The sequence below is a fragment of the Danio rerio genome, chromosome 21 (genome assembly GCF_052040795.2).
Source record: "Danio rerio strain M-AB ecotype USA chromosome 21, GRCz13ab, whole genome shotgun sequence".
Classification (NCBI taxonomy): domain Eukaryota; kingdom Metazoa; phylum Chordata; class Actinopteri; order Cypriniformes; family Danionidae; genus Danio; species Danio rerio.
The window spans coordinates 44,832,529-44,857,808 of NC_141041.1; the positions used below are offsets into that span (position 1 = coordinate 44,832,529).

The window sequence follows — 25,280 nt, forward strand, 5'->3', positions numbered from 1 at the left end:
GCTGTGGCGACCCCTGATAAATAAAGGGAGGAGCCAAAAAGAACATGAATTGGGCTGCATATCAAAACCATTGTGTGTTGTAGAATGATTGCACTAATAGTCTCTATGATGTATATATTTTACAATGTTCATAGTCAAGTCATTTAGGACGCTGTAGTTCTGTTTAGGTAAAAACATTTATTGAAAACTTGTGGAGATAAACTGCTCTCTGGTTACATTTTGCATTCACAGTAAAAATAATGCAGTATTATGAACTGTTGATAAGCTATTTACATTGTTTTCTCAAATCCTGCTCTTTGCATTCGTTGTCAAGTATCTAAACATAAGGTGTCAACAGATATGCAGAATTTTATTTGTTCTGAATACATCAGTTATTAATAAAAATTAGAACTGTTTGAAAAGAGAAATTGCACATAATATCATTCATTCATTTCTTGTCGGCTTAGTCCCTTTATTAATCCGGGGTCGCCACAGCGGAATGAACCACCAACTTATCCAGCAAGTTTTTACACAGTGGATGCCCTTCCAGCCGCAACCCATCTCTGGGAAACATCCACACTCACATTCACACCCACACTCATACACTACGGTCAATTTAGCCTACCCAATTCACCTGTACCACATGTCTTTGGACTGTGGGGGAAACCGGAGCACCCAGAGGAAACCCACGCGAAGGCAGGGAGAACATGCAAACTCCACACAGAAACGCCAACTGAGCCAAGGTTCGAACCTGCGACACAGTGACAGCACTACCTACTGCATCACTGCCTCACCCGCACATAATATCAATCATTTTGATATTATTAGATAGAAATTGCACAGAATAGAAATCCCAATTGCAATAGAAGTTGCATTATAATTTTGCATTATAAATTTAGCTTTATCTAATCATAGCATAAATGTTTTTGGTTTAAGGCCCAGGCAAAAATTTCTCTAGGAGTACTCAGCGGTGTCCTTTAGGATTCTCTGTCCCAATGCACAGGCTTTTGCTTCCGGCCCCCTCAGCCAAAATCACGTTCAGTTGTTTGACAAATCTGGGTTCGCATTCCAATCCTTCCCCCTGTATTGTCTCCATAAGCCTCTGGGCCCCATGGTCTCATTTCCCCACCCCTGATGAAAATGATTTGTTTGCCCTCTGGAGAGCATTTCAAATTAGTGCAGCGTTGCTAAAAATTTTGTCACTAATATCTTGATTTCTTGAGAGTGATGTCCAGTCAGAAAAGTTGAAGTTTGTCAGGATTCACTCACAGATCAAATGTTAGAGTTTCAGTCCAGTACTGAGTTCTGCAGGCTTTCTAACCTCTGTATTATAACACACTGCAGACAAGATGTAAAGAGAGTCACTCACTTCTAAACTGACTGTAACAGAACAGTGCAAAATTGAATGATCAACTGAAGTGAGTGAGCTAAAGAGGTTAAGCTTTTAAAATTGAAATGCATATTTTTCAGGCTACTACCCTGTAAGAGCAGTTGCACTTTTGACAAATAACAACTGACATTCTGTCTGTGACAATTATTTCACACACATTTTGTGTCAAAGACAAATAAAATCATTTATTTGGTGCTATATATAGAATCTGAAAATTCTGATTTTATTTTACATGTTCAAAATAAAAAAATCAAATAGACTATACTTTGGTATGATAACTATTCACACACACACACACACACACACACACACACACACACACACACACACACACACACACACACACACACACACACACACACACACACACATACTGTACTTAAAAAAAACTATTCCCGGAAAGTTTCACAACTTTCCCAAAGCGAGTACCATGATATAATTAACACAACAGATATAAGAGCTTAAAAGGCTGCATGGAATTAAAAATAAATAGAAAAATAAATAAAACATTTTTAACCTATCAAAATATTAAATCTGCTTTGGTGGATTGTTTAAAAATTGCATTGCAGTTAAAGCCCTGTATTAATATGCTCATCTAAGATATCTAACAAGCATCTCATTTAACACAATTCCTCCAGCTAATATAAGCACCATTAACAAAACTGCAAGTCCTCTACGAACAATGAGCTGTTTGGTGGTCAAAACTGCCCCAACTGTGGTCTTTGCACCAGCCTCAGATATTCCTTCCCCTCCTTTACTAAGTCCTTCCAGGTCTGTGTTTGCATCTGTCAGGCCTTCTTCAGTGATCTGAGACTCCTTTGCTGCTTCTGTTTAATAATCAATCACCAAAGAACGTCAGCACTGAACGAAACATAATGAACATGATCATATAGAGCAGCACAGACAGACAGTACCTTCAGTGCAGCCCTTATTTTCCAAACCAAAGGATTCATCTTTGGTCTCAGTGAGTTGAACACCCGCTCTGATCAAAGCCTGAAAATGGGAAGACAAAAACTCTAGTCAATCCAAATCCAAACACAACTATATAGACTTGGAAAAGAAACAACATTTTACTTCTTGAGTTGCTTTTTTCCAGTCCAGTTTGTAAATGAGGATGATGAAGAACAAAGACTGTAGGAAGACACAACCGAAAAAGCCAATCCAGAGGCCTAAGAAAAGCAAAATGTTGATTAGTTTCAACTTTTGTGTCATACTTGTACTCTTCAGACAGTCAATGGAGCGATCAAAACCTTTAAAGTTAAATTAGCGTCTACAATGGCTTAGATAAGTGTAAAAATTCTCCAGAAAATGTTTAAGATGTTCGTTTATAACCACAGGAAATACACTAACAATGTAAAACTTCAAGAGTTCACACTTTGCTGATGATTGATAGTAAAGCTAGTTTGGCGTGCTGTCCCGGGAGAGAGCCCTGAGCTTATAAGATCCTCGAGCCCTGGGCTCCCTCCCGCTGCAAGGCGAGAGGGAAGTTTGAGCTCAGGTAGATCTCGATGACTCCCCTTCTTGCTTGTTGTAGCTAAGTGTCGGATATGTATGCTGAAAGGTGTACTCAGAGTTTAGCTAATGTATTTTGATTAATTGTTTAGAGTGCTTGTTTTTGAACTGTGGGAGGAAACCGGAGGACCCGGGGAAAACCCACGCGACCACGGGGAGAACGAGCAAACTCCGCACGGAAATGCCGTCTGGTTTGGAAAGGAATTAAACCAGGGGCATTCTTGCTGTGAGGCAACAGCGCTAATCGCTGGCCACCGTGACGCCCGTTTGAAAGGAGGGAAAGTAGGGTTGGGTGGGGGGGTTTCTTCAAGACGAAGATATTGAGATGAGAAAAGTCTGGTTATTTATAGTGAGTTAAGGATCGTCTGATAGGATAATCAGTCATTAGCTAAAGTTGGAACAGCTGTGAACAATCATAAGCACGTGATCCTCTCGAAATTTGTTTATGAATAAACTTCACTTAGTTTTGAACAATTCAGATGCACAAACACACACACACACACACACACACATGTTTGTAATGGTGGTTTATAGAGCCTCACCATAGTTGCAATGTATTTTTTACAGTAAAAAAAACACTTACGCCCCATTCACATGGGCGTCAGCTACAATGCTTTCCATTCACTTTGAATGGGTGACGTTAGGCATTGCCGAACTGCATTGTGGATCTGTCTACGCTGCTTGAGAGGCGTTGCTCACTGCAGAAGTTGGGACTTTCTCAACTTTTCAAGCGTTGACAGAAGAGTCAGCCAATCAGATCGCTGTATGCAAATACACCAGCTCAGCAGTAGCCGATTGCTGACTAATTTCATCGGCTGACGCTGCTATGACGATCGCGTCAGCCCCAACTTCAGACACACCCTCTGTCAATTGTTGACGCTGAAGCCTCGTGTGAAAGGGGTGTTTATTGTATGAGCCTACCTCACCCCTGCCCCTAAACCCATCCCTCACATTAAACCCATGGTAAATGTTAAACGTCAAAAGATACTGTTAATTAAGATTGAGCTTTAACCTCATTACAAACCGCTATTATTGCTGACGATTTTTGATTCTGATGAAACCTAAAATTAATTATTCATTGTCCACAGTGTGTATTGAAGCTCTACAGATCCCGTGGCACAACTGAATGAAATGAAATCAGAATATAGGAACCGAAGGGATTGTTTGGGTTGTAGGGGTTTATATGGTGTCCATTCGATTTGTTAATTTGCAGAGAAATTGGATTTAGGTTGAAAGTATGAAGGAGTCTAAACCATCAAAAAATACATTCTCAACTATCTCCAAAAGAAGTTGAAAGCTCAATATGTTTTACACAACATTTGCTTTCAGCTCTTTCCACGCGTGATTAGATTGGCAACACTTCAATGTGTTTGTAATCACCTACCAATTATTCCCATGCTGAGCGCAAACATCAGAGATACTCCAGTCGGGAATCCCACAAAATAATATCCCACAATGTTACAGAGAGCACCAAGCAGCTGTTTTCCGGCACCTCTGACAATGCCACCGGTAATGCCCTACAGACAGAAGAAAAAAACTTACTTTGACTATTGTCCTATTGTCAAGATAAAATTTCAGAATTTCTAAAATGTCTACAAAGTTAAAGTATAACGGAATTTTAACAGAAAATGAAATTGGAACATTTCTTCTTTTTATATTACACTTTAAAATAGAGCTGACTATAGTGACTAGTTTGTTAAATAAAGCAGATATGAATAAAAAAAGGATAATTGTTCTAAATGACAAAGATTGAAATTGCTTGTTTAATTAAATGTTTTAGATCAGCGATTACGCTGATACGTTAAAACCAATCACACCATTGTTTTTTTTGTGAAATTCCCAATGAGTTTGATGTGTCAAATGACCCTCTTCCTGTTTAAAAAAAACAAAAATTGGATAAAAGATGGCCGACTTCAAAATGGCCACCATGGTCACCACCCATCTTGAAAAGTTTGCCCCTTCACATATACTAATGTGCCACAAACATGACGTTAATATCACCAACCATTCCCATTTTATTAAGGTGTATCCATATAACTGGCCCACCCTGTACATAAACACCCAAGGGGTCCCAATCCATTACAAAAAATATATATAAACGCAAGGCTGATGTCTTTTTATTTGTTATATTGAATGTAACCTTTTTTTTTCTTCTGTATGTTATGGATAAAATCTGGTTATATATTTAGATCATTAAAATTTACTTGATTTTGGGAAATCACCAAGCGACCCCCCCCCCCCCCCCCCACCATTATCCCTCAACCCCTCCATCCCCCAGTTTTAAATTATCTCAACAATTTGATTATATGTTATTAAATGAAATACACATTATTTCTGTTTTAAAAGTCACTAAAATAAATTATTTATGAAATGCTAATCTAACAAAACAGTATTAATAGTCACAACAGAATAGCCTAAATACAACAAAACTAAACAACAATGGAAAAATAAATGCACATTACGATATACATAAATCCATTTTGCTCACAAAATGTAATGATTTTTTTAATGGGAATAATATATAATATTCATTATCTTCTGTAGTGCAGAATATAGTTGAATATCTTACCGCTATGGCATCAAACAGATGAAAGAAGCCATACATGATCATGACCTGTGAAACTCTGCTCACTATTTCCCTGTGTGAGAGAGATTATTTAGAGAGAGATTGTAAGAGAGATTTATTTAAGCATAAAGAGTCTATTCTATTTAGAAGGTGGGCTGCCAAATCGTTTTGCAGTATCTCCTATTTAAATGAATACAAGTGACCTTATTGGTATATAGTAATTATAACTAGATTTTAAAGTTTGAGGACAAACTTTATGGTGGCTTGAAAAGCCGAGTCTGAAGGTTTGAAGTGGTTTTAAAGTGTAAATAGCATGTTAGTATGATTCTAGCTTGAATTACTATGTTACTAGCATGGTTCTAGGATGAATTAGCATGTTTCTAGCATGAATTAGCATGTTGTTAGCATGATTCTAGCATGAATTAGCATGTTACTAGCATGATTCTAGCATGAATTAGCATGTTACTAGCATGATTCTAGCATGAATTAGCACAGTGGTCACCAAACTTGTTCCTGGAGGTCGGTGTCCTGCAGATTTTAGCTCCAACCCTAATCAAACACACCTGAACCAGCTAATCAATGTCTTGCTTGGTATACTTGAAACATCCAGGCAGGTGTGTTGAGGCAAGTTGGAGCTAAACCCTGAAGGGATACCGGCCCTCCAGGACTGAGATTGGTGACCCCTGAATTAGCATGTTACTAGCATGATTCTAGCATGAATTAGCATGTTGTTAGCATGATTCTAGCATGAATTAGCATGTTACTAGCATGATTCTAGTATGAATTAGAAATACACAATACCCAGTGTAAAGTGTTATATTTTTATTTAACAAACTTGATCGCTAAAAATACTTACTCCTCTGTGGTAAAAATGTATGCAATAACATCTTTGGTACATCCGATTAAGGTGGCAACCACACAGGAAACAAGTACTAGAAAAGAAACAGTAATAAAATGATTGCCATAATTAGAAATGTTATTAGTAAAAGTGCTTTAATGCATACATACATACTGAATAGTTATTAGATCTGGTAAATGTAGCATATTTCATAGAAAAGATGTAAAAACAGCCACAAACCTCCACAGACTAAAGCTACTTTGGCAGACAGTTTGGCTCGTTCTGTGTTTCCAGCTCCAAGAGCATTTCCCACCCTCACACTGGCGGCCACCGCAAATCCCAGAGGAAACTGAAAGGTCAAGATAATGAAAAACTAAATAACAATATAAAATATTTGTTCTTTTCAACTTAATCAACCTATCCAACTAAAAGATTAAAACATGCCTGTGTGTCACCATAGCAGCAGATTAAATGCAGACGGCTGCTTCTCACTCAGAGCTGTTTATGATAATGAGGGAGAGATTGTCACTAATGGGCGAAGCTTTCCCTCTCTGATGGCATGCACAAAGAAAATAATTTAATCAAAATGTTTCTACAGGCTGTTTTGATGAAGTGTGATTATAAAAGCAGAATTAATTAATTTGAACAACTAGAGCCTGCACATATTCACACAACTGTGTTTAAACCCCTTCTAAAATTATGCTTGAATCATATGTCCCATTTAAAGTGTAGTTCTTCCGTTCTTCGTGGTTTAAGGCAATGCGTTTCCACACAATTTTCAAGTAAAGTCAACTATTTGGGTTAAGAGAGTATTTTGAACATGCTTTTCAATTATTCCTGCGGCTTGATGTAATAATCTCAATTAGAGGGTGGATTAAAGATGTGGTTGCTTAGCAACTGTTGCAGACTTCAAGTTTGACCTTAAAAAACCCTCTCTCTCATAAGGATGAATCTGCATCTTCAGTAAAGTGTGTTGTGCAGTTGGATTCCTGTGCATGCTCTTCGGGCAAACATGAAAATAATACAGTAAATAAATACAATACTTCATTAAGACTTTAGCAAATTGATGTAGAAAAAATAGTGTATATAATCCTTGTTAAGACTATCTATGCATGTTTTGGCCATATTTCATTGGAATCTTAAATTATTCATATTTAAACCCAATTCAAATGAAATTGTTGCAAATCTGTTTGACTCTGACATTCAGAAAGTATTCATAGAGCTTCGCTTTTTCGACAATATTTATGATATATGCTTATTCCAAAATAGATTAAATTCATTTATTTTCTCAAAATTCTACACTCAATACCCCATAATGACGATGTGAATAAAAAATTTTTTGAATGTTGCAAATTTATTAAATAAAAAACCTGTACATGTACATCAATATTCACAGCCTTTGCCCAATACTTTGTTGATGCTCCTTTGGCAGCAATTACAGCCTCAAGTTCTTTGAAAGTGATGCCACAAGCTTGGCACACCTATCTTTGGGCATTTTTGGCCATTCCTTTCTGCAGTACCTTTCAAGCTCTATCAGGTTGGATAGGAAGCGATGATGTACAGCCATTTTCAGATCTCTCTAGAGACGTTCAATAGGATTTAGTTCTGGGCTCTGGCTGGGCCACTCAATGACATTCACCGAGTTGTTGTAAAAACCACTCCATTGATATTTTGGCGGTGTGCTTTGGGTCATTGTCCTGCTGGACAACAGATGAACCGTGGCCCCAGTCTGAGGTCAAGAGCACTCTGAAGCAAGTTTTCATTCAGGATGTCTCTGTACATTGCTGCATTCATCTTCCCTCTATCCTGCCTAGTCTTCCAGTTCCTGCTGCTGAAGAACATCCCCACAGCATGATGCTGCCACCCCCATGCTTCACTGTAGGGATGGTATTAGCCTGGTGGTGAGCGGTTTCTGGTTTTCTCCAAACATAACGCCTGGCATTCACTCTAAAGAGTTTAACTTTAGTCTCATCAGACCACATAATTTTGTCTCTTATGGTCTTGAAGTCTTTGCCTTTTGGAAAATTCCTGGCGGGGACTGGCTTCAGTCTGGTCACTCAACCATACAGGCCTGATTGCTGCACAGATGGTTGTCCTTCTGTATGGTTCTCCTCTCTCCACAGAGGAAAGCTGTAGCTCAGACGGAGTGACCATCTGGTTATTGATTACCTCGCTAAGGCTCTTCTTCCCCGATCACTCAGCTTAAATGGCCTGGCCAGCTCTAGGAAGAGTCCTGGTTGTTCCAAACATCTTCCACTTACAGATGATGGAGACCACTGTGCTCATTGGAACTTTCAGAGCAGCAGGATTTTTTCTGTAACCTTCCCCAGCCTTGTGCCTCAAGACAATCCTGTCTCGGAGGTCTACAGACAATTCCTTTGTCTCCATTCTTAGTTTGTGCTTTGACATGCACTGTTAACCCTGGGACCTTATATAGACAGGTGTATGCCTTTTCAAATCATGTCAAATCAACTGAATTTACCACAGGTGAACTCCAATTAAGCTGCTGAAACATCTTAAGAATGATCAGTGGAAACATAATGTACCTCAGCTCAATTTAGAGTTTCACGGCAAAGGCTGAAAATACTCATGTACATGTGATTTTTCAGGTTTTTCATTTTTAATAAATTTGCAACAATTTCACAAAATCTTTTTTTCACATTGTGATTATGGGGTATTGTGTGAGGAAGTTTGAGCAAATAAATTAATTTATCAATTTGGATTAAGGCTGTAACATAAAAAATGTGGAAAAAGTAAAGCGCTATGAATACTTTTCGGATGCACTGTAGTTCAACAATTCATACTTTTCCCTAATAACAGTTAAAAAGTTAAGCATAATTGTATCATTATTTACTCACCCTTTACTTGTTCCATCCCTATTTGACTTTCTTTTTTCTGTTGAACAAAAAAGAAGATATTTCAAAGAAAGCTGGAAACCACTGACTTCCATAGTATTTGCTTTTTTTTTCCAGTATGGAAGTCAATGGTTACAGGTTTCAGCTTTTTCAATATCTTCTGTGGTGTTCAAAAGGAGAAAGAAGCCTATAAATGTTTGAAACCACTTGAGGGTGAGTAAATTGTCATTTTGGCTGAACTATTCCTTTCAGTTATTTAGTTCATAAACTTGAAGAAACATGTATTACAATCTTTATCTTTCATTCCATAAATGTTCATATCTTACTCTCTAGTATTATGGGGGAGCCCAAAAAGGCATAAGGCAACCCTTATAACAAAGCAAAATGACAAGTGATTCTTAAGGTGCAGATGTTATTCACAGCAATGAATTGACATGATTTTTATAATCTGCCATAAAAACCAAAGCAGATATTCCATAAATGCAAATAGCACCACAGGAATACACATAAAGATGACACAGATCAATGATTTAGATCCTTTGATCAGATAATCAAACAATGGATTTTGGTCTGACAGAGTAAGCATAGCTTCGGTTGCAATGTATGATTTGGTTGCTGCCATCAACCCATGTATCTGTTTTCACCTCCCATGCAGAGGATAACAGAATACTATTTGCTAAAGGAAAAAGATACTTAAAGTAATGTGGGAAAACAGAAATGAAACACGTCTTAGTTCCACAGTTTTGTCAACAGGTTCTGATTTCAGTTTATCTTTCGTATTTATGTAACGGTAATATCCTGACCCATTGACCAGCAAACAGCTGGCTCTGTTGGGTCTGAGGAGATCCTGAAACCAAAATATGTGTACAGTTTCTTACTTCCCAAGTAACTTATTACACCTACCATATATGCAATGGTGGCCAGTTCATACACAACTGACTGGGCTCCCAGCTCCGTCTCACTGATGAGCCCTACAATCCAGAAGTATCATCAAAATCGTACATTTAAAGGAACAGATGAGGAATTTCTGTTAATTTACTTGATTTTATGAATTCCCAATGACTACATTTTCATCTAAAATATTATTTAATGTTTTACTGAAGAACAAATTTTGACAACCCGTTAGTAAACACATTAACATATGTTCGGTAACACTTTACAATAAGGTTCATTAGTTAATGCATTTACTAACATGAACTAATCATGAACAACACATGTACAGCATTTATTAATCATATTTGAACATTTACTAATGCATTATTAACATTCAAGTCCATGCTTGTTAACATTAGTTAATGCACCATGAGTTAACATGAACTAACAATGAACTACTGTATTTTCATGTTAGTAAATTACTTTTAAGCATTACTTAACCTTAACTATTGAGCCTTATTGTAAAGTGTGACCAGTTGTTCAGTTTTGTGTGGACTATAATATGCAGTAGTTTGCAAACCTGCCAGGAATCCACCAATCTCATACGTCCACCACTCCACACAAAGCATGAGCATGCTGGGAAGAGCCAAACGGATGAAGGCACCCCATTCTTGCAGACAGTCACGAGACCAGCCTAAAACAACAGAGAGAGAGAGTGATATGGCAGATGGACATGACGATTCCAACACTGACTGTCTAAGAAGAAAGTTTTAAAAGCAGGGTTCCCACTTTAAGTTAATTGTCAAATTTCCCTGAATTTTCCCTGCCTAAAAAAAAATTATAATTTTCATGATATTTTATAAACAGAAAAGATATTGCTGTTATGTTTGTATATTAATACTATAATAATACTAATAATATAATCTGTCAAAATAAGATAATTATTAAAATAGTTTTAGCTTGAATATCGTTTTGGATGACTTTAATGCACAATATGAGAACCACAGCTGAAGATTTTGAAAAAGATCTAAGGTGTTTCCATGCTGTGAAGTGCACCCAACTTTACATTTAGCTTTTTTGTCACCTACTTTTTAACATCCAGTCTTTAAAGCAGTCATTTTGAAGCCAAAGCTCAGAAAATCTATATTATTCTGGCCAGTAATTATTCATTCCATCATTAAAACTGTATTTAAATTACTTGTCTGATTACTTTGTCCAAAAACTAACTAAATTACTCAACAAATATTGATTTTTTATTCAATTCAAAAACATCCATATAAACCTCAATGTATAGACAGTTGAAATTAAACTTTTAATTTTTTAACACAGGAACTTTTAGTTTTATTCAATAAAAAGCAAAACTTAAAACTTAACAAATGTTGAAATGTCATTTCAAAGCAATGACATCATTTAATACATTCTATGTATTCTCAGTCACTTCTTACTCAGTTAATTGTTTCATGAGCATAAGTAAGTAAGTAAAGGTTTATTTATAAAGCACCTTTCATATGCATTAACTCACAAAGCGCTTTACAATAAAAAACAGGTAAAGGAAAACATACCAATAAAAGAAAATATAATAAAGCAAGTTAAAAAATCCAATTACAGAAACACTAAAAATTAAAAGCTTGACCAAAAAGATATGTCTTTAAAGGGTCACGAAACACCAAAACACATTTTTTGAGCTGTTGACAGTTGTATATGTGTCCCACACTGCTAAAAACACTATTAGGACACCTATATTTCACAAAAAAAGTGTAAATTGGTTGTTTTTGCGTTATTTCAAGCAAATTCGTACTTCCGGTTTAAAACGAATTTTTGAAGCTGCGTCACGGCCATGACATAATAGCGTGGAATCCAGCGTGCAGACTGGACGTCTGTACTAGAGTGTGTCTTATTACGTCTTACAGTGTGATGCATTAATGCATGAGTAAAGCTTGGTTCAAACCAATCAGCGCGCTCTATTGAGCAACTTCATTAATATTTATTACTGTCACAGTGTTTAGACAACTGAGGCCCCGTTTACACTAGTGCGTTTTAGTTTTAAAACGGCGTTTTAGAATGAAAACGATCCGTGTCCACACTCGCGTTTTACCAAGCGTTTCTGAACTGCTCTCCGTCCACACCAAAACGCTGAAAACGCACATCACGTGACCACACAGACACTCTCTGGCAAGCGCTGCAGCTCATCTACCCAGATGAGAGCTCTGCTAGTCGGACTTCTCATCAAGCATCTACCGCTGGATCTAATATCTCACTATATTTATTAAACGGGATATTTCATTCATCTTGTTGTCTTTATCTAACGACATATTCCCTGACTTTGGTCATTAGAATCTTACTTTTTCTCAGGTAACGTGTTTTTGCTGAGCGCAAAGATAAGTTAATGATTAATGTAAGCACGTAAATTCTGTATATTGACTGATCGCTTGCCTTTATTTCCTATAATGTAAAAACTTATTGTATGTTATACTTTTATAATGGCCATTATCGATTATTAAAACTGATATTCAGCAAAAGAGAGGGTGTGTTTCTTATTTTCACTGAAATTGAAAGGAGGCAGTTGTTATCGGCTCCGTTTTGTTATAAATATCCACACAGTGAAGATGGTGCTCATATATGCAGCACGACACCTCAACATTTCTGCTGTCTGTTTAGTTGTTAATATTAAAATGAAAATAGGCAGTTCCTTAAATCATGTATACAATTTATTGTTGAGAAAGTGAAACAACGAAGCCAGGGTGATGTGAATGAAGTTATAAAGTACACTGTTCCCTTTGAAGATTTACCCGTGTCCTCGGTATAGTCTGTTTTCCATATCAAACTGAGAAGAAGAGACTGCAGCCTTGATCAAACTTGCGAAGTCTGAACTTACACGGAGAAGATGCAGGACTGTACTGTGTGTGTTAGGCTACTTAATATTCAGGAAAAGCCCCAATCAGAGAGGCGAATGTCTACAGCCCCGCCTAGGTTTTCAGATGTCTCCGTTTTCCATCATCCACACTGAGACGGAGCAGCAGCGTTTCAGAATGAAAACGGCCTCTCCAGCGTTTTCGAAACGCTCCGTTTTCGGCGCTCGAGAACTCCGGCGTAGTGTGGACGGTTGGCGTAACCGTAGCAAAACTTATGCGTTTTCAAACTGAAACGTGAAAGTGAGCGACCAGTGCTCTTTGTTTATTCAGTTTGTTCGTATCGAACAAACTATTGCACAGAGTGTAAACATGGTAGCACCACAACCAAACTTTAACCTCGTGTAGGATTTTCACCGAATTTTTGGCTTTCTGACGCTACCTGCCGTGTGCATCTAAGTTTCCGGGAAATCATGAGTTTTTTTTCTCTCATTCGCCGTGCGGTATCAAACATTGCATGAAAAATACAAGCTTACAGCAGTTCCTCGAATCAAATATCTCGTTTTTAGCAAGGGACATGAATGAATTCCCTGAATGAAAGAGCCAAACTGCAGTTAAAGTCCACCATTTAATAATTTGGCAAATAATTCGACTACAGATGTCCATGTAAACACAGTCACGGTCTTTCTCCTCTGCATCCTTGTTTGTTTTGCCTCTGTGAAAATCAGCCCATGCCCAAACCGACACTCCCATTTTTATGCAAATTTTTACAGACCTTGCTTTTTTCACTCCTCCAACACTCCCCCCTAAACAGAGCCGGACACGCCCAGTTTCCTGACTTTTTCCAAAAAAAATTTGTGAACAAACCCTGCTGAAACAGGGGGGTTTCATGGCTCTTTACAATTACATGATATTCCATGACCCAATGGAATCCTGTAGAATGAACCTGATGACACGTGACTCGTCAGAAGCATTTTAGTGAACTCTCCCCTGGATCATGTTAAGCAGTCACACAGTACACTACGCTTTCTGGTCAAATATTAAAAAGGAAAAGAACATGCTCTGCACAGCACATAAACCTGTTACACATTGCTCCTGCAAGTTATGTAATCATCTTTTCAGTAACTCTGCAATGTGAAAATGTTTTAAATAAACAAATATAATGTAACTGATTAAATTTTTTTTTAATTAATACAGTAACATGTAATGTTTAAGCAGTCTCCATAACTAGATTTATGTATGCAAGAATCATCTCAGTTGCCTTAAAATGAACAGACAGTGTTAATATCTGACTTCTTTTATTTTGATATAATTTTGCATAACCTCTGGATAACGTTCGAGGTTACAGAAGTAACCCTTCGTTCCCCGAGGAGGGGAACGGAAGTGCCATGAATGGGAGGATTCGGATCAGAAGCCGCTTATCTGGAGAGTATTGAACGGGCCAATGAATGAAATTAATTGGCAGCGTAAGCTTGCGCAGGTGTGCGACATCTGCAATCATCTCAGCATATAAGCACACCTGAAGCCAGCAGACGCCATCCTTTTAAGCTGAAGAGACTTTCAAACAGCTAAGGGACAGTCATTATGGCGACGGAATATGGCACTTCCGTTCCCCTCCTCGGGGAACGAAGGGTTACTTCTGTAACCTCGAACGTTCCCCTTCGGTTGGGGAACTTCAGTGCCATGAATGGGAGAATATGGAAAGCGCCATAATGACTGCACCTTACCAACACCCCCGATGAGGAGATAGTCAAGCAAGCGTGACGCACCCACATCATGGGGGGCGCGGTCCTCCAACGTGTCCCTGGCCCTAATTTATCCTACTTCAACAGAAGTTTTACGGATTTAGATATATTTTTTGGGAAGTCGTGAGCATCTAGATAATTCTAGGAAATACGACAGTACGTTGGGAAGCGTGCAATCCCGATAGGGAGGACGCTGCGGAGGCCATCCGTTACCCAAGGGGGGGATAGATGGCAGAATTTACCTATGGACTAGCCCTAAAAAGGGGGAGTACGCATAGCAAAGAGTGGTTAGCGGAGAGGGAAGACACGGGTCCGCCCAGGGGGGGACTTAACCGTGGCGGAATAAGCATATGGGATCGCCTAGTGGGGATCACGCATAGCAGGCACCTATACCCAAAACGCGGGCTGACCAGCGGGCAGACCTACAACGTAGTGGGCCAGCAAGTGACTCCTCCGCTGAGTCAGTGCTGGGGGCCACGGAGGAATCTGCAGGGCTCACCTGACGGGGAACTTTACTGACAGATAAAAAAGGCGCACGTACCTCCGTGTTAGGGAGAATGGCGCAGCAAGCGTGTTTCAACACCCTACCGAGTTGTCTCCTCAATCACCAAAGGGTTACCTAATACCCTTGAGGAAACCGGCTCCACTCGCAGATTGTAAAACCTTGCAAATGTGTTGGGTGTCGCCCAGCCCGCAGCTCTACAGATGTCTGTTAGAGAGGCGCCGCGTGCATGCGCCCAAGAGGATGCAACGCTCCGAGTGGAGTGTGCACGTACTCCCGGGGGACACGGCTGACCTCGACTCGAATAAGCGAGTGAAATGGCATCCACAATCCAGTGGGATAATCTTTGTTTCGATACGGCACTTCCCTGCTGCCGACCGCCATAACAGACAAAGAGCTGCTCAGATGATCTAAAATTCTGAGTACGGTCCACATAAATGCGCAGAGCGCGAACTGGACAAAGTAAAGAAAGGGCTGGGTCTGCCTCCTCCGGGGGCAGCGCTTGCAGGTTCACTACCTGATCTCTAAAGGGGGTGGTAGGAACCTTGGGCACATAACCGGGGCGGGGTCTCAGGATAACGTGAGAGTAATCCGGCCCGAATTCCAGGCACGAGTCACTGACCGAAAATGCCTCCAGGTCCCCGACCCTCTTGATGGAGGCCAACGCAACCAGCAGAGCTGTCTTCAGGGACAGAAATCTTAGAGATACTGATTCGAGTGGCTCAAAGGGATCGGATCGCAGACTCGTGAGAACGAGGGCGAGATCCCAAGAGGGCATGAGAGGGGGGCGAGATGGATTAATTCGCCTAGCACCCCTAAGGAACTGGATGACCAGGTTATGCTTTCCCACGGTGCCGCCAGCTACCGCGCTATGATAAGCGGAGATGGTGGCCACGTAAACCTTGAGAGTGGAGGGCGACAGCCTGCTGTCCAACTTCTCTTGAAGGAAAGAGAGCACAACACTAATCTGGCAATTTCGGGGGTCTTCTCTGCGAGAGACGCACCATTCAGTGAATAGACTCCACTTCAGGGCGTAGGCGCGCCTCGTGGAGGGGGCTCTAGCCTGAGTGATGGTATTAACCACCGCAGTCGGTAGGTTACCTAAGTCTTCCTCGCATCTAGGGACCACACGTGGAGGTTCCAAAGATCGGGGCGAGGGTGCCAGATGGTGCCCTGTCCCTGAGAGAGTAGGTCCTCTCTCAAAGGGATCCGCCAGGGGAGGGCCGTCGCGAGGAGTGAGAGCTCTGATATCCAGGTCCGGTTGGGCCAAAGGGGCGCAACTAGCAGAACCTGTTCCTCGTCCTCCCTGACCTTGCACAGAAACTGCGCGAGCAGGCTCACTGGGGGAAACGCATACTTGCGCATGCCCCGAGGCCAGCTGTGGGCCAGTGCATCCGTGCCGAGAGAGCCCTCGGTCAGGGAAAAAAACAACTGGCAGTGAGCGTTCTCGGGGGAAGCAAACAGATCGATCTGGGCCTCCCCGAATCGCGCCCATATCAGCTGAACAGACTCGGGGTGGAGTCTCCATTCTCCAGGGCGTAACAGCTGTCGTGAGAGCGCATCGGCTGCACGATTGAGCGTGCCTGGGACGTGAATGGCGCGCAGCGATTTCAGCCGCGGGTGACTCCAGAGGAGCAGACGGCGGGCGAGCTGAGACATGCGGCGAGAGCGCATACCCCCCATGCGGTTGATATACGCCGCCGCCGCCGTACTGTCCGTCCTGACCAGCACGTGTTGCCGCTCCAGCACCGGTAAAAAGCGGTGGAGAGCGAGGAACACTGCCAACAGCTCTAGGCGATTGATATGCCAATGCAGCTGGGCACCCTTCCAGAGGCCCGCAGCCGCATGCCCGCGACACACGGCCCCCCAACCCGTGTTGGAAGCGTCTGTTGAAACAACAACATGGCTGGACGCCTGTCCTAGAGGCACACCGGCCTGTAGGAACGAGGGGTCGTTCCAAGGGCTGAGGGCGCGGCGACACAGCGCAGTAACCGAGACCCGGTGTGTGCCCGCGTGCCATGCGCGTCTGGGGACCCGATCGTGAAGCCAGTGCTGAAGTGGTCTCATATGGAGCAACCCGAGCGGCGTGACGGCGGCTGCGGATGCCATATGCCCCAGGAGCCTCTGAAAGAACTTCAGTGGGACCACTAGTTTGCTGTCGAGCTCCCTCAGACAGTTCAGCAACAGGCGAGCGCGTTCCTCGGAGAGGTGCGCTACCATGGTGATCGAGTCCAGCTCCATCCCGAGAAAAGAAATCCTCTGCACGGGGGCGAGTTTGCTCTTTTCTCGGTTGACCTGAAGCCCCAGTAGGCGGAGATGCCGAAGCACCTCGTCCCTGTGCATAATCAATTGCTCCCGCGAGTGGGCTAAAATCAGCCAGTCGTCGAGATAATTGAGTATGCGAATGCCCGCGAGCCGAAGGGGCGCTAGGGCACCCTCCGCGAGTTTGGTGAAGACCCGCGGAGACAGAGAGAGCCCGAAGGGGAGGACCTTGTACTGCCATGCTCGACCCTCGAACGCAAACCGCAGAAATTGGTGGTGGCGTGGAAGAATGGAGACATGGAAATACGCGTCCTTCAGGTCTATGGCTGCAAACCAATCCCGAGGACGAACGCATTGGAGAATGCGCCTCTGCGTGAGCATTCTGAACGGCAGCTTGTGCAGACAGCGGTTCAAAACGCGCAGATCTAGGATTGGCCGTGACCCACCGCTCTTTTTGGGTACGATGAAGTATGGGCTGTAAAACCCACTCTCCATCTCGGCTGGAGGAACCGGCTCGATTGCACCCTTCGCCAGGAGGGCAGCAATCTCCTCTCGCAAGACAGGGGCGGACAGGGGGTTGACCCTGGAGAAATACACGCCCGTAAACTTGGGGGGCCGTTTCGCGAACTGAATCGCGTAACCGAGTCTGATTGTGCGTATGAGCCACCGCGAGGGGCTGGCCCGCGCTAACCAGGCAGGCAGAGCCCTCGCTAATGGAGTCATCGCTACAATCGCTGACGTACCAGCGGTGGGGCAGCGCGGAGTGGGTGTGCTGATCCGGGAAGCACGAGGGTCCCGCGGAAAAGCTGGAGGAGAGCGATTCGCTCTGGCTCCGCACCCTGACTCCGGAGAGGGGGCTGGAGGGCTGAGGGAAGGGAGACCGTCCCCCCAGCGCTCGTGAGCCACTGGCGAAGCACGTAGAGTCTGCGAGCCGGAAGGCAGCGCGTCCCGGACTGGCAGAACTCGTGCAGTCACATCCGGGGAAGGGAAAAAGTGCTCTTTTACTGATGTTTTGGTGGCACTGAAAAGTACCGTTGTTATCGGGGCCCCGCCCTCCAGCGGGGAAAGAGCAAGTTTCCTCTTCTCCGGATGGCCTGTCTCAGGGACGCTTCGCGGTCCGTTTACCGGACTTAACGGCGCCCTGGGCAGGAGGGGCTGCCTGCTTTCGAGGTGAACGCCGCGCCCGCTTGGCCGGAGGCGCAGGCGGGGGCGGGGCAGCACTCGTTGGCGGGCGCCCTCGGCGAGGAACAGCGGAGGTGGATGGCTCGGCGGGCGGAGCGGGCTTACGGCCACGCCGATAGATGACATTGCCCATCGCATCCGACTGCTCTTTCACCGCCTTGAATTCCTGGGTGAATTCACCGACGGTGTCGCCGAACAGGCCAGCCTGGGATATGGGCGAGTCAAGAAAGCGAACTTTGTCAACGTCGCGCATATCGGCCAGGTTTAGCCAGAGGTGGCGTTCCTGAACCACAAGTGTGGACATCGTCCTCCCCAGCGCACACGCGGCGGACTTAGTAGTCCGAAGAGCATAGTCGGTCGCGGTGCGCAGCTCATGTAATAAGCTTGGGTTGGACCCGCCCTCGTGCAGCTCGGCCAGCGCCTGCGCTTGGTAGCGCTGGTAGGTGGCCATCGCGTGCAAAGCAGAAGCAGCCTGGCCCGCAGCCTTATAAGCTCTGGCTCCGAGGGAGGCAGACAACCTACAGGCTTTGGACGGGAGGCGGGGCAAACCCCGCCACGTAGAGGCGCCGCGCGGACAAAGATTGACCGCGATAGCGCGCTCCACTGACGGGATCGCCTCATACCCCCTGGCAGCTCCGCCGTCAAGGGCGGTGAGGGCGGAGGCACTCGCAGCACGGGCAGAGAAAGGTGCCCTCCAGGACTGCGTGAGCCTACTGTGCACTTCCGGGAAGAAGGGGACGAGAGGCTTCGAAGGCTTCGCCTTCTGGTCCTCTACGTAGCACCCATCTAGTCGGTCCGGCCGCGGAGCTGGGGGATAAACCATCTCCAACCCCACGGCCGAAGCAGCCCGGGAAAGCACGGCTAACATGTCCGCTTCAGGATCCGATTTGACAGCGCTCACCTGCCCGGAGGGGGCGAGCGGGTCCGGATCTTCGTCGGACAGTGAAAGCCCACCCTCCGATGCCGCGGAGGACATCTGATCTCCGGTGTCAGCGAGTGTGAGAGCTACAATCTGGTTAGACGGATCACTCTCACCACCCGAAGCTTGGATGGAGCGCCGTGAGGAGCGAGAGGTCCGCGAGCCCGTGGGCGGCGGATTAGCTCCCGCTGAAACCCTCAGATCTGCCCGAGCGCCCGCTGCTTTTTTAGAACAGGAGGCAACTGGGGTGGCTCGCTCTCTTGCGAAAGTTAGCCGCGATCTTAGCTGTGCAACGGTCATGGCATCGCAATGACGACATGAACCGCCCGCGAGCACCGCATTAACATGCTGGACCCCCAAACATGCAATGCAGTGATCGTGTCCATCATCCGGAGACAGGAAACCCCCGCATCCAGAAACGCACAGTCGGAGCGCCATCCTGAAAAGGACGTGCTGCACGACTGTGTTGCTCTTTTAGGAAAGTTGCAACTATACGCACCGCTCTGGAGGACCGGACCCAAAGAACCGCAGGCAAGGGAGTAACCCAGCTCGACCGTCTGCCACCGCGAAGACCCACTCTGGACCGGGAGACACACTCGTTCGCTCTGAAGTGCTGATCAGCAAGAGGAACCCTCATCGACTCACTCAGAAAGGATCTGAAGCGAAAAGGATGGCGTCTGCTGGCTTCAGGTGTGCTTATATGCTGAGATGATTGCAGATGTCGCACACCTGCGCAAGCTTACGCTGCCAATTAATTTCATTCATTGGCCCGTTCAATACTCTCCAGATAAGCGGCTTCTGATCCGAATCCTCCCATTCATGGCACTGAAGTTCCCCAACCGAAGGGGAACTGTTTTTCTACTATCCTTGTATCTTTTAAGTGTAAATCACTTTAGGAACGGGCTATATGCACACAAACTTTTAATTTCAGCCGGCCAGCCTCAGGGCTTCCGGTTAACTGTCTTTCCTTTATAAAATTGCCATGCTTAAGGTCTGATTTCTTTAAAAATCAGTTATCTTCACTGACTGATAGATACATGATGTAAAGTGTGTCTCAGACCAAACAAGAAGCACTGCGTTAAATTCTATTTCCCCCCACCATTTCTTTAAAATATGTCAGTTTATTTTACCCCAGCATGTTCAATGGAGCTGCCTTCTGATCCTGACAGCGCAAGCAACCACACAATCTTTCATCTCGTTTTACACTTGAACAATTAAATGAATGCTTGAGTCTATTTAACTGAATGTATTGTAATTACATTACAACATCGATGCTGGAAAAGCATACCATATAAAATTGAAAATAGTCCCATTAAGCTTTCACCGGAGTTTTATAATTGGCTGAAAAACCCTATATGTGCATATAGCCTATTAAGTTTTAAGGTGTTATGTGAAAATAATTTATTATTATTATTATTATTATTATTATTATTATTAAAGAATGCATTTATAAACATTTCTTGAACATCATAAGTTTTTTCAACTTTGTGTTTCAGATCATAAAACATACGGTCTCTTCAAAAAAGGAAATGATAAACACTCACCATCCCAGGTGGCTTTATGCAGGTTTTTCCAGCGGATGTATACATAAAGAAACACAGCCAAGGAATACTGGGAAATGGTGTTTGCTGCAGCAGATCCTCTATTGGTTTAAAAGAAACAGAAAATACCAGTCCGATTAAAGAAATCTGATCTTATATTTACTTTTAAGGATCTAAAAGGTGATGATAAACTAAGATCCCAGAAAACAAGCTAAAACAAATCTAGTCAGCTTCTTACGCCACACCAAGTTCAAGCAGATGAAGGAAGACGTAGTTTATTAAAGCATTGAGGATGTTTCCTGCGGCTCCTGTGATCACCTGAGGCCAGATAATACCCTAAACAAACAATACACATAATATCACACTCATATACACCGACGGGTTCATCTAAATTGAGTGAATGTGATTTCAGCAAGTAACTGGATTAACAGTTAACTTGGAACAATATTAGAGTCATGTAAAATTTATTGGCTATTTTAACTGACTCATAATTTCCCTATTAATCTATGGTTAGGGTTTTAGGGAAGGAGTAATGCTTTAGTTGTGAACAAGAATGTTGTCCCAGGATCAACAAAACATGCATGCCTGAACTTCACAACTAAAATCACAACAACCAGTATGTTAACTAATGTCGAGTTCAGACTGCATGATTTTAGCCCCGATTTTGACTTAGCGACAGCTTTCAATAAATCACTGACAAATGCCTGAAATCACAGACAAATCGGTGTTCGTTCCCGCGAGTAACAATCACACAGTATGAACTTTCAAAGACTCAATATGAGAGAATCGCTGATGAGTTGCCAATGATATCTGGAGCTGTCGGCGATTCAAATCAAGCAGTGCGAAATGAGGTCTGATTGAAAATAACATCAACGATCACCTACAGCCAATGAGAAAACAGCTTTCACTGCTGTGGGTACCTGCAGGCCTGCGGTAGGGGGGGGTTTGGGGAGTTTAAAGCGCTTATTTTCAGTTTATTTGGACCCAAGAAATTGAGGAAAAAATACTCAAAATTTGGCAGGAGCACCGTGTCTGTTTGATGTGTGATCTAAACAATACGCACAACCTTGTCGAAAAAAAAAAAAAAAGTTTAAGAATAATTTCTCCCTTTCAAAGACAGGGTAGCAAAATAAATAAATTTTCTACCCCACTAAAGGCTTTCTCACTTTGTAGTTAATAACATGATGTATATTACCTGACCTCGCATTGTTTTCATTTCTTCTCGCGTGTGTTTGGTTGTGAAAAGTAGTTTGGACAAAGTTGTTGGCAACTCTTCTTATTTTAAAGTCATGCAGTGTGAACCACCTTATCGCCGAGACATCTTGCAGTGTAAACAAAGTATCGACGGAACGCTAGCCCAGATAGTCATGCATTGTGAAAACATCCAGGACTACATCACGACTACTTTGAAAATCATGCAGTCTGAACTCGGCATAAACTTATTCAAGTCAAAATTCTGATATAATATTCCTAAATCACTTTAATACATGAATTTACACAACTAACAAAATTGTATTAATTAAAACAGGTAGAAATAGCTTTTTAAAATAATAGTTCACGCAAAAATAAAAATTCTGTTATCATTCACTCAACCTTGACTTCATAAAAGTTCCATAGCAGTTTGAGTTTTTGGTCCCACTTAATATTAAGTGGCCTTAACTAATATGTACTTACACAGGAATTAATAGCTTGTTACAATGTACTTATTGTGTAAATACATGTACATACTGTGTACTTATGCTTGATTAAATACATGTACTTTTGTAATTACATTAGTAAATACACTGTTGACCATCCCTTACACCTTAACCCACCCTTAAACCTACCCATACCACCAAACCTGTCCATAACCCAACCTTTATTCCAACTCAAAAACACCACAAGTGTTCTCAAATACATTATAAACACAGTAAGTACATTGTATTTATTTTTTTGATGTAAGTACATAATAGTTAAGGACACTTAATATAAAGTGGGACCGAGTTTTTTGTTGTGTTTAAACACAAAAGAAGGTATTTTAAAGAATGTTGGAAACATGTAACCACTGACTTCCATAGTATTAGTTTATCCTACTATGCATGTTAAAGGTTTACAACATTCTTTAAAATATCCAATTTTGTGTTTAACAGAACAAAAAAAATTATAATATTATGGTTAGAACAGTTCAAGGTTGAGTAATTAATAGCAATTTGGTAGATTTGGTTAACTATCCAATTAATATAACGGCATTTTTAGTGAAGTGTAGCCTATGTACAAACTATATAACAATCGAGTCTGGGTTTACCTGATTTTGAAGATACCGTCCTTGCAGCTGATACATAAAAGCAGCCTGAAAGACATTTATATTTGTTATTTTTACCAAGATATAATGCAACATTTATTTGTATAGTAAAAGAGGAATTAACATTTAAAATGTGTCACTCACAGGCAGAGCAGGCATGAAAATTTTCACATACAGCTGTGACAGACTGTTGAGAGAGACAGAAACAAGAGTTCACAAACAGTTAACGAAACTGACATGACTGTAAATTCATGTGACTGTCACACATCCACATTATATGACATCAAGATTGACCTTATTTCACAATACTTGCATCATCTGCTACCACTGTATTATGCTAACAACTGTTTAATCAGCAGACTTAGGAATCTAATGTTGTTGAATGAGAGACCTGGCCACATTGGGACTCTGTCGGACAGCCAGCAGGATGGGCTCTGTGTTGATGAGCAGCGCCCAGCAGGGGAAACATGCCAGCAGGAGGATGAGAATCCCTCTCTGCAGTATCACACCCACCCGCTTCAGATTATTACTGCCAAACGTCTGCAGGAGACACAATTTGATTGAATGACACTCGAGCACAGCTCACTCTCACATTACTGAACATTGACTATCAGACCTGAGAGATGAGCGTATCGCATGCAGACGCCAGTCCAGAGCCGATGGAGATGCCCGTCACATTGATAACCTGTCAGCAATAAAGATGCGTTTATAAATGTAATGAGTGATTTAATGAAAGACACTATATATAAGTTCACTTGTAAACTCACAGCAATAGCCAGAGCCACACCGGCTAATTCAGTTTTCCCCAAATGTCCACAAAACACAGTGCTGACGAAGCTGATGAGAAAGATCATCAGCTGAGAGATAAACTGCATTAAAAAGAGAAACACTTTCAGGAACTGATACAGGTACTAGACTTTTGCACTTTTTCAATATTAAAACCACACTACTGTATGTGACTATATGTATATGTCACGTTCCCTATTCTACAACGAATGTGAGAAGCTGACAATTAGTTCTGAAGTAATACTTTGTTGTTGTTGTTGATTAACAATATATTAAGATGGATTCTAAGATGAATATTAGATGCAAAATAAAAATCTCTTTCTATAGTTTTTCTGCCAGGCAATAGTATGAAAAATACTGTCATAAAAATGTAAATACGAACAAAACATTGAACTAAAATTGCCACCCAATAAATAATATCTGATAGTATCATATACCCATGAAAACATTGTTTCTGATGAACCTCAATTTTAAAGATGTCATCTCCAAAAATTAATGTCAACTGACCATTTTATCTGATAAGGTGCAGTCATTCGAATTACTTCTAGTTCTATGCAATAGTCATATTGTTTTTAGTTAAATATCGACATTAAAAATAACCAAGATAAACGAATGCTTTAGAAAGATGTCACTAATGTAGTTAACTAATTTCAACAAATCTGACCTTCGGGTGTATGCTTCATTATTAACATTGTAAAACGGCACTGAAGTTAAATAAATACTTATATTAGTTAGTTAATACGTTTAAATAACTTTAAACTGGAATAGCTTTTATAAAAATGCACTATTCATGTACTTACCACTGGTCCAGCCAGTTTTAAGAGCTCTACAATTTCTGTTTTATAATTGACTGGTAACAAACTCCGGAGTTTCTTGCGACATCCTCCACAAAACTTCTGTGTACTTGACGTTGACAGAACATCGTCACATTTCTCCTGTTTCGTGTCTCCATTCATCTGAGTTACGGTGTAACTGGTAATACTGTCCATTTTCGTTATGTATACAGTTTTCAATTTCCACAAAGCAGCTTATATTTGGTCACAGAACAGCAGAGCATCTACACGAAATGAACTGCGTTCAATGATGTGTTAAACGTTCATTGCAGAAGGACGTCTGGGAAGATGTCATAGAGGAGATACTTAATAGAGTGTGGTAGTAAGTTTAGCCCTGCCTGCTGCTGCTCAACTCCACGAGGTTATT

The 25,280-nt window shown here is 42.2% G+C and overlaps 1 protein-coding gene across 1 annotated transcript; it reads right to left on the reverse strand.

The window, feature by feature from the left end:
- Positions 1–1,686: 1,686 nt before the first annotated feature.
- slc47a2.1 (solute carrier family 47 member 2, tandem duplicate 1) lies at positions 1,687–25,188 on the reverse strand. The gene is given in 17 exon segments (NM_001080179.2): positions 1,687–2,196; positions 2,284–2,362; positions 2,444–2,538; positions 4,266–4,398; positions 5,451–5,520; positions 6,304–6,379; positions 6,526–6,634; positions 10,044–10,111; positions 10,594–10,707; positions 21,017–21,114; positions 21,252–21,349; positions 23,298–23,342; positions 23,439–23,481; positions 23,686–23,834; positions 23,911–23,979; positions 24,062–24,163; positions 24,881–25,188. Coding segments are annotated over 17 exon segments (1,773 nt in total). The 5' UTR covers positions 25,070–25,188; the 3' UTR covers positions 1,687–1,960.
- Positions 25,189–25,280: the final 92 nt, after the last annotated feature.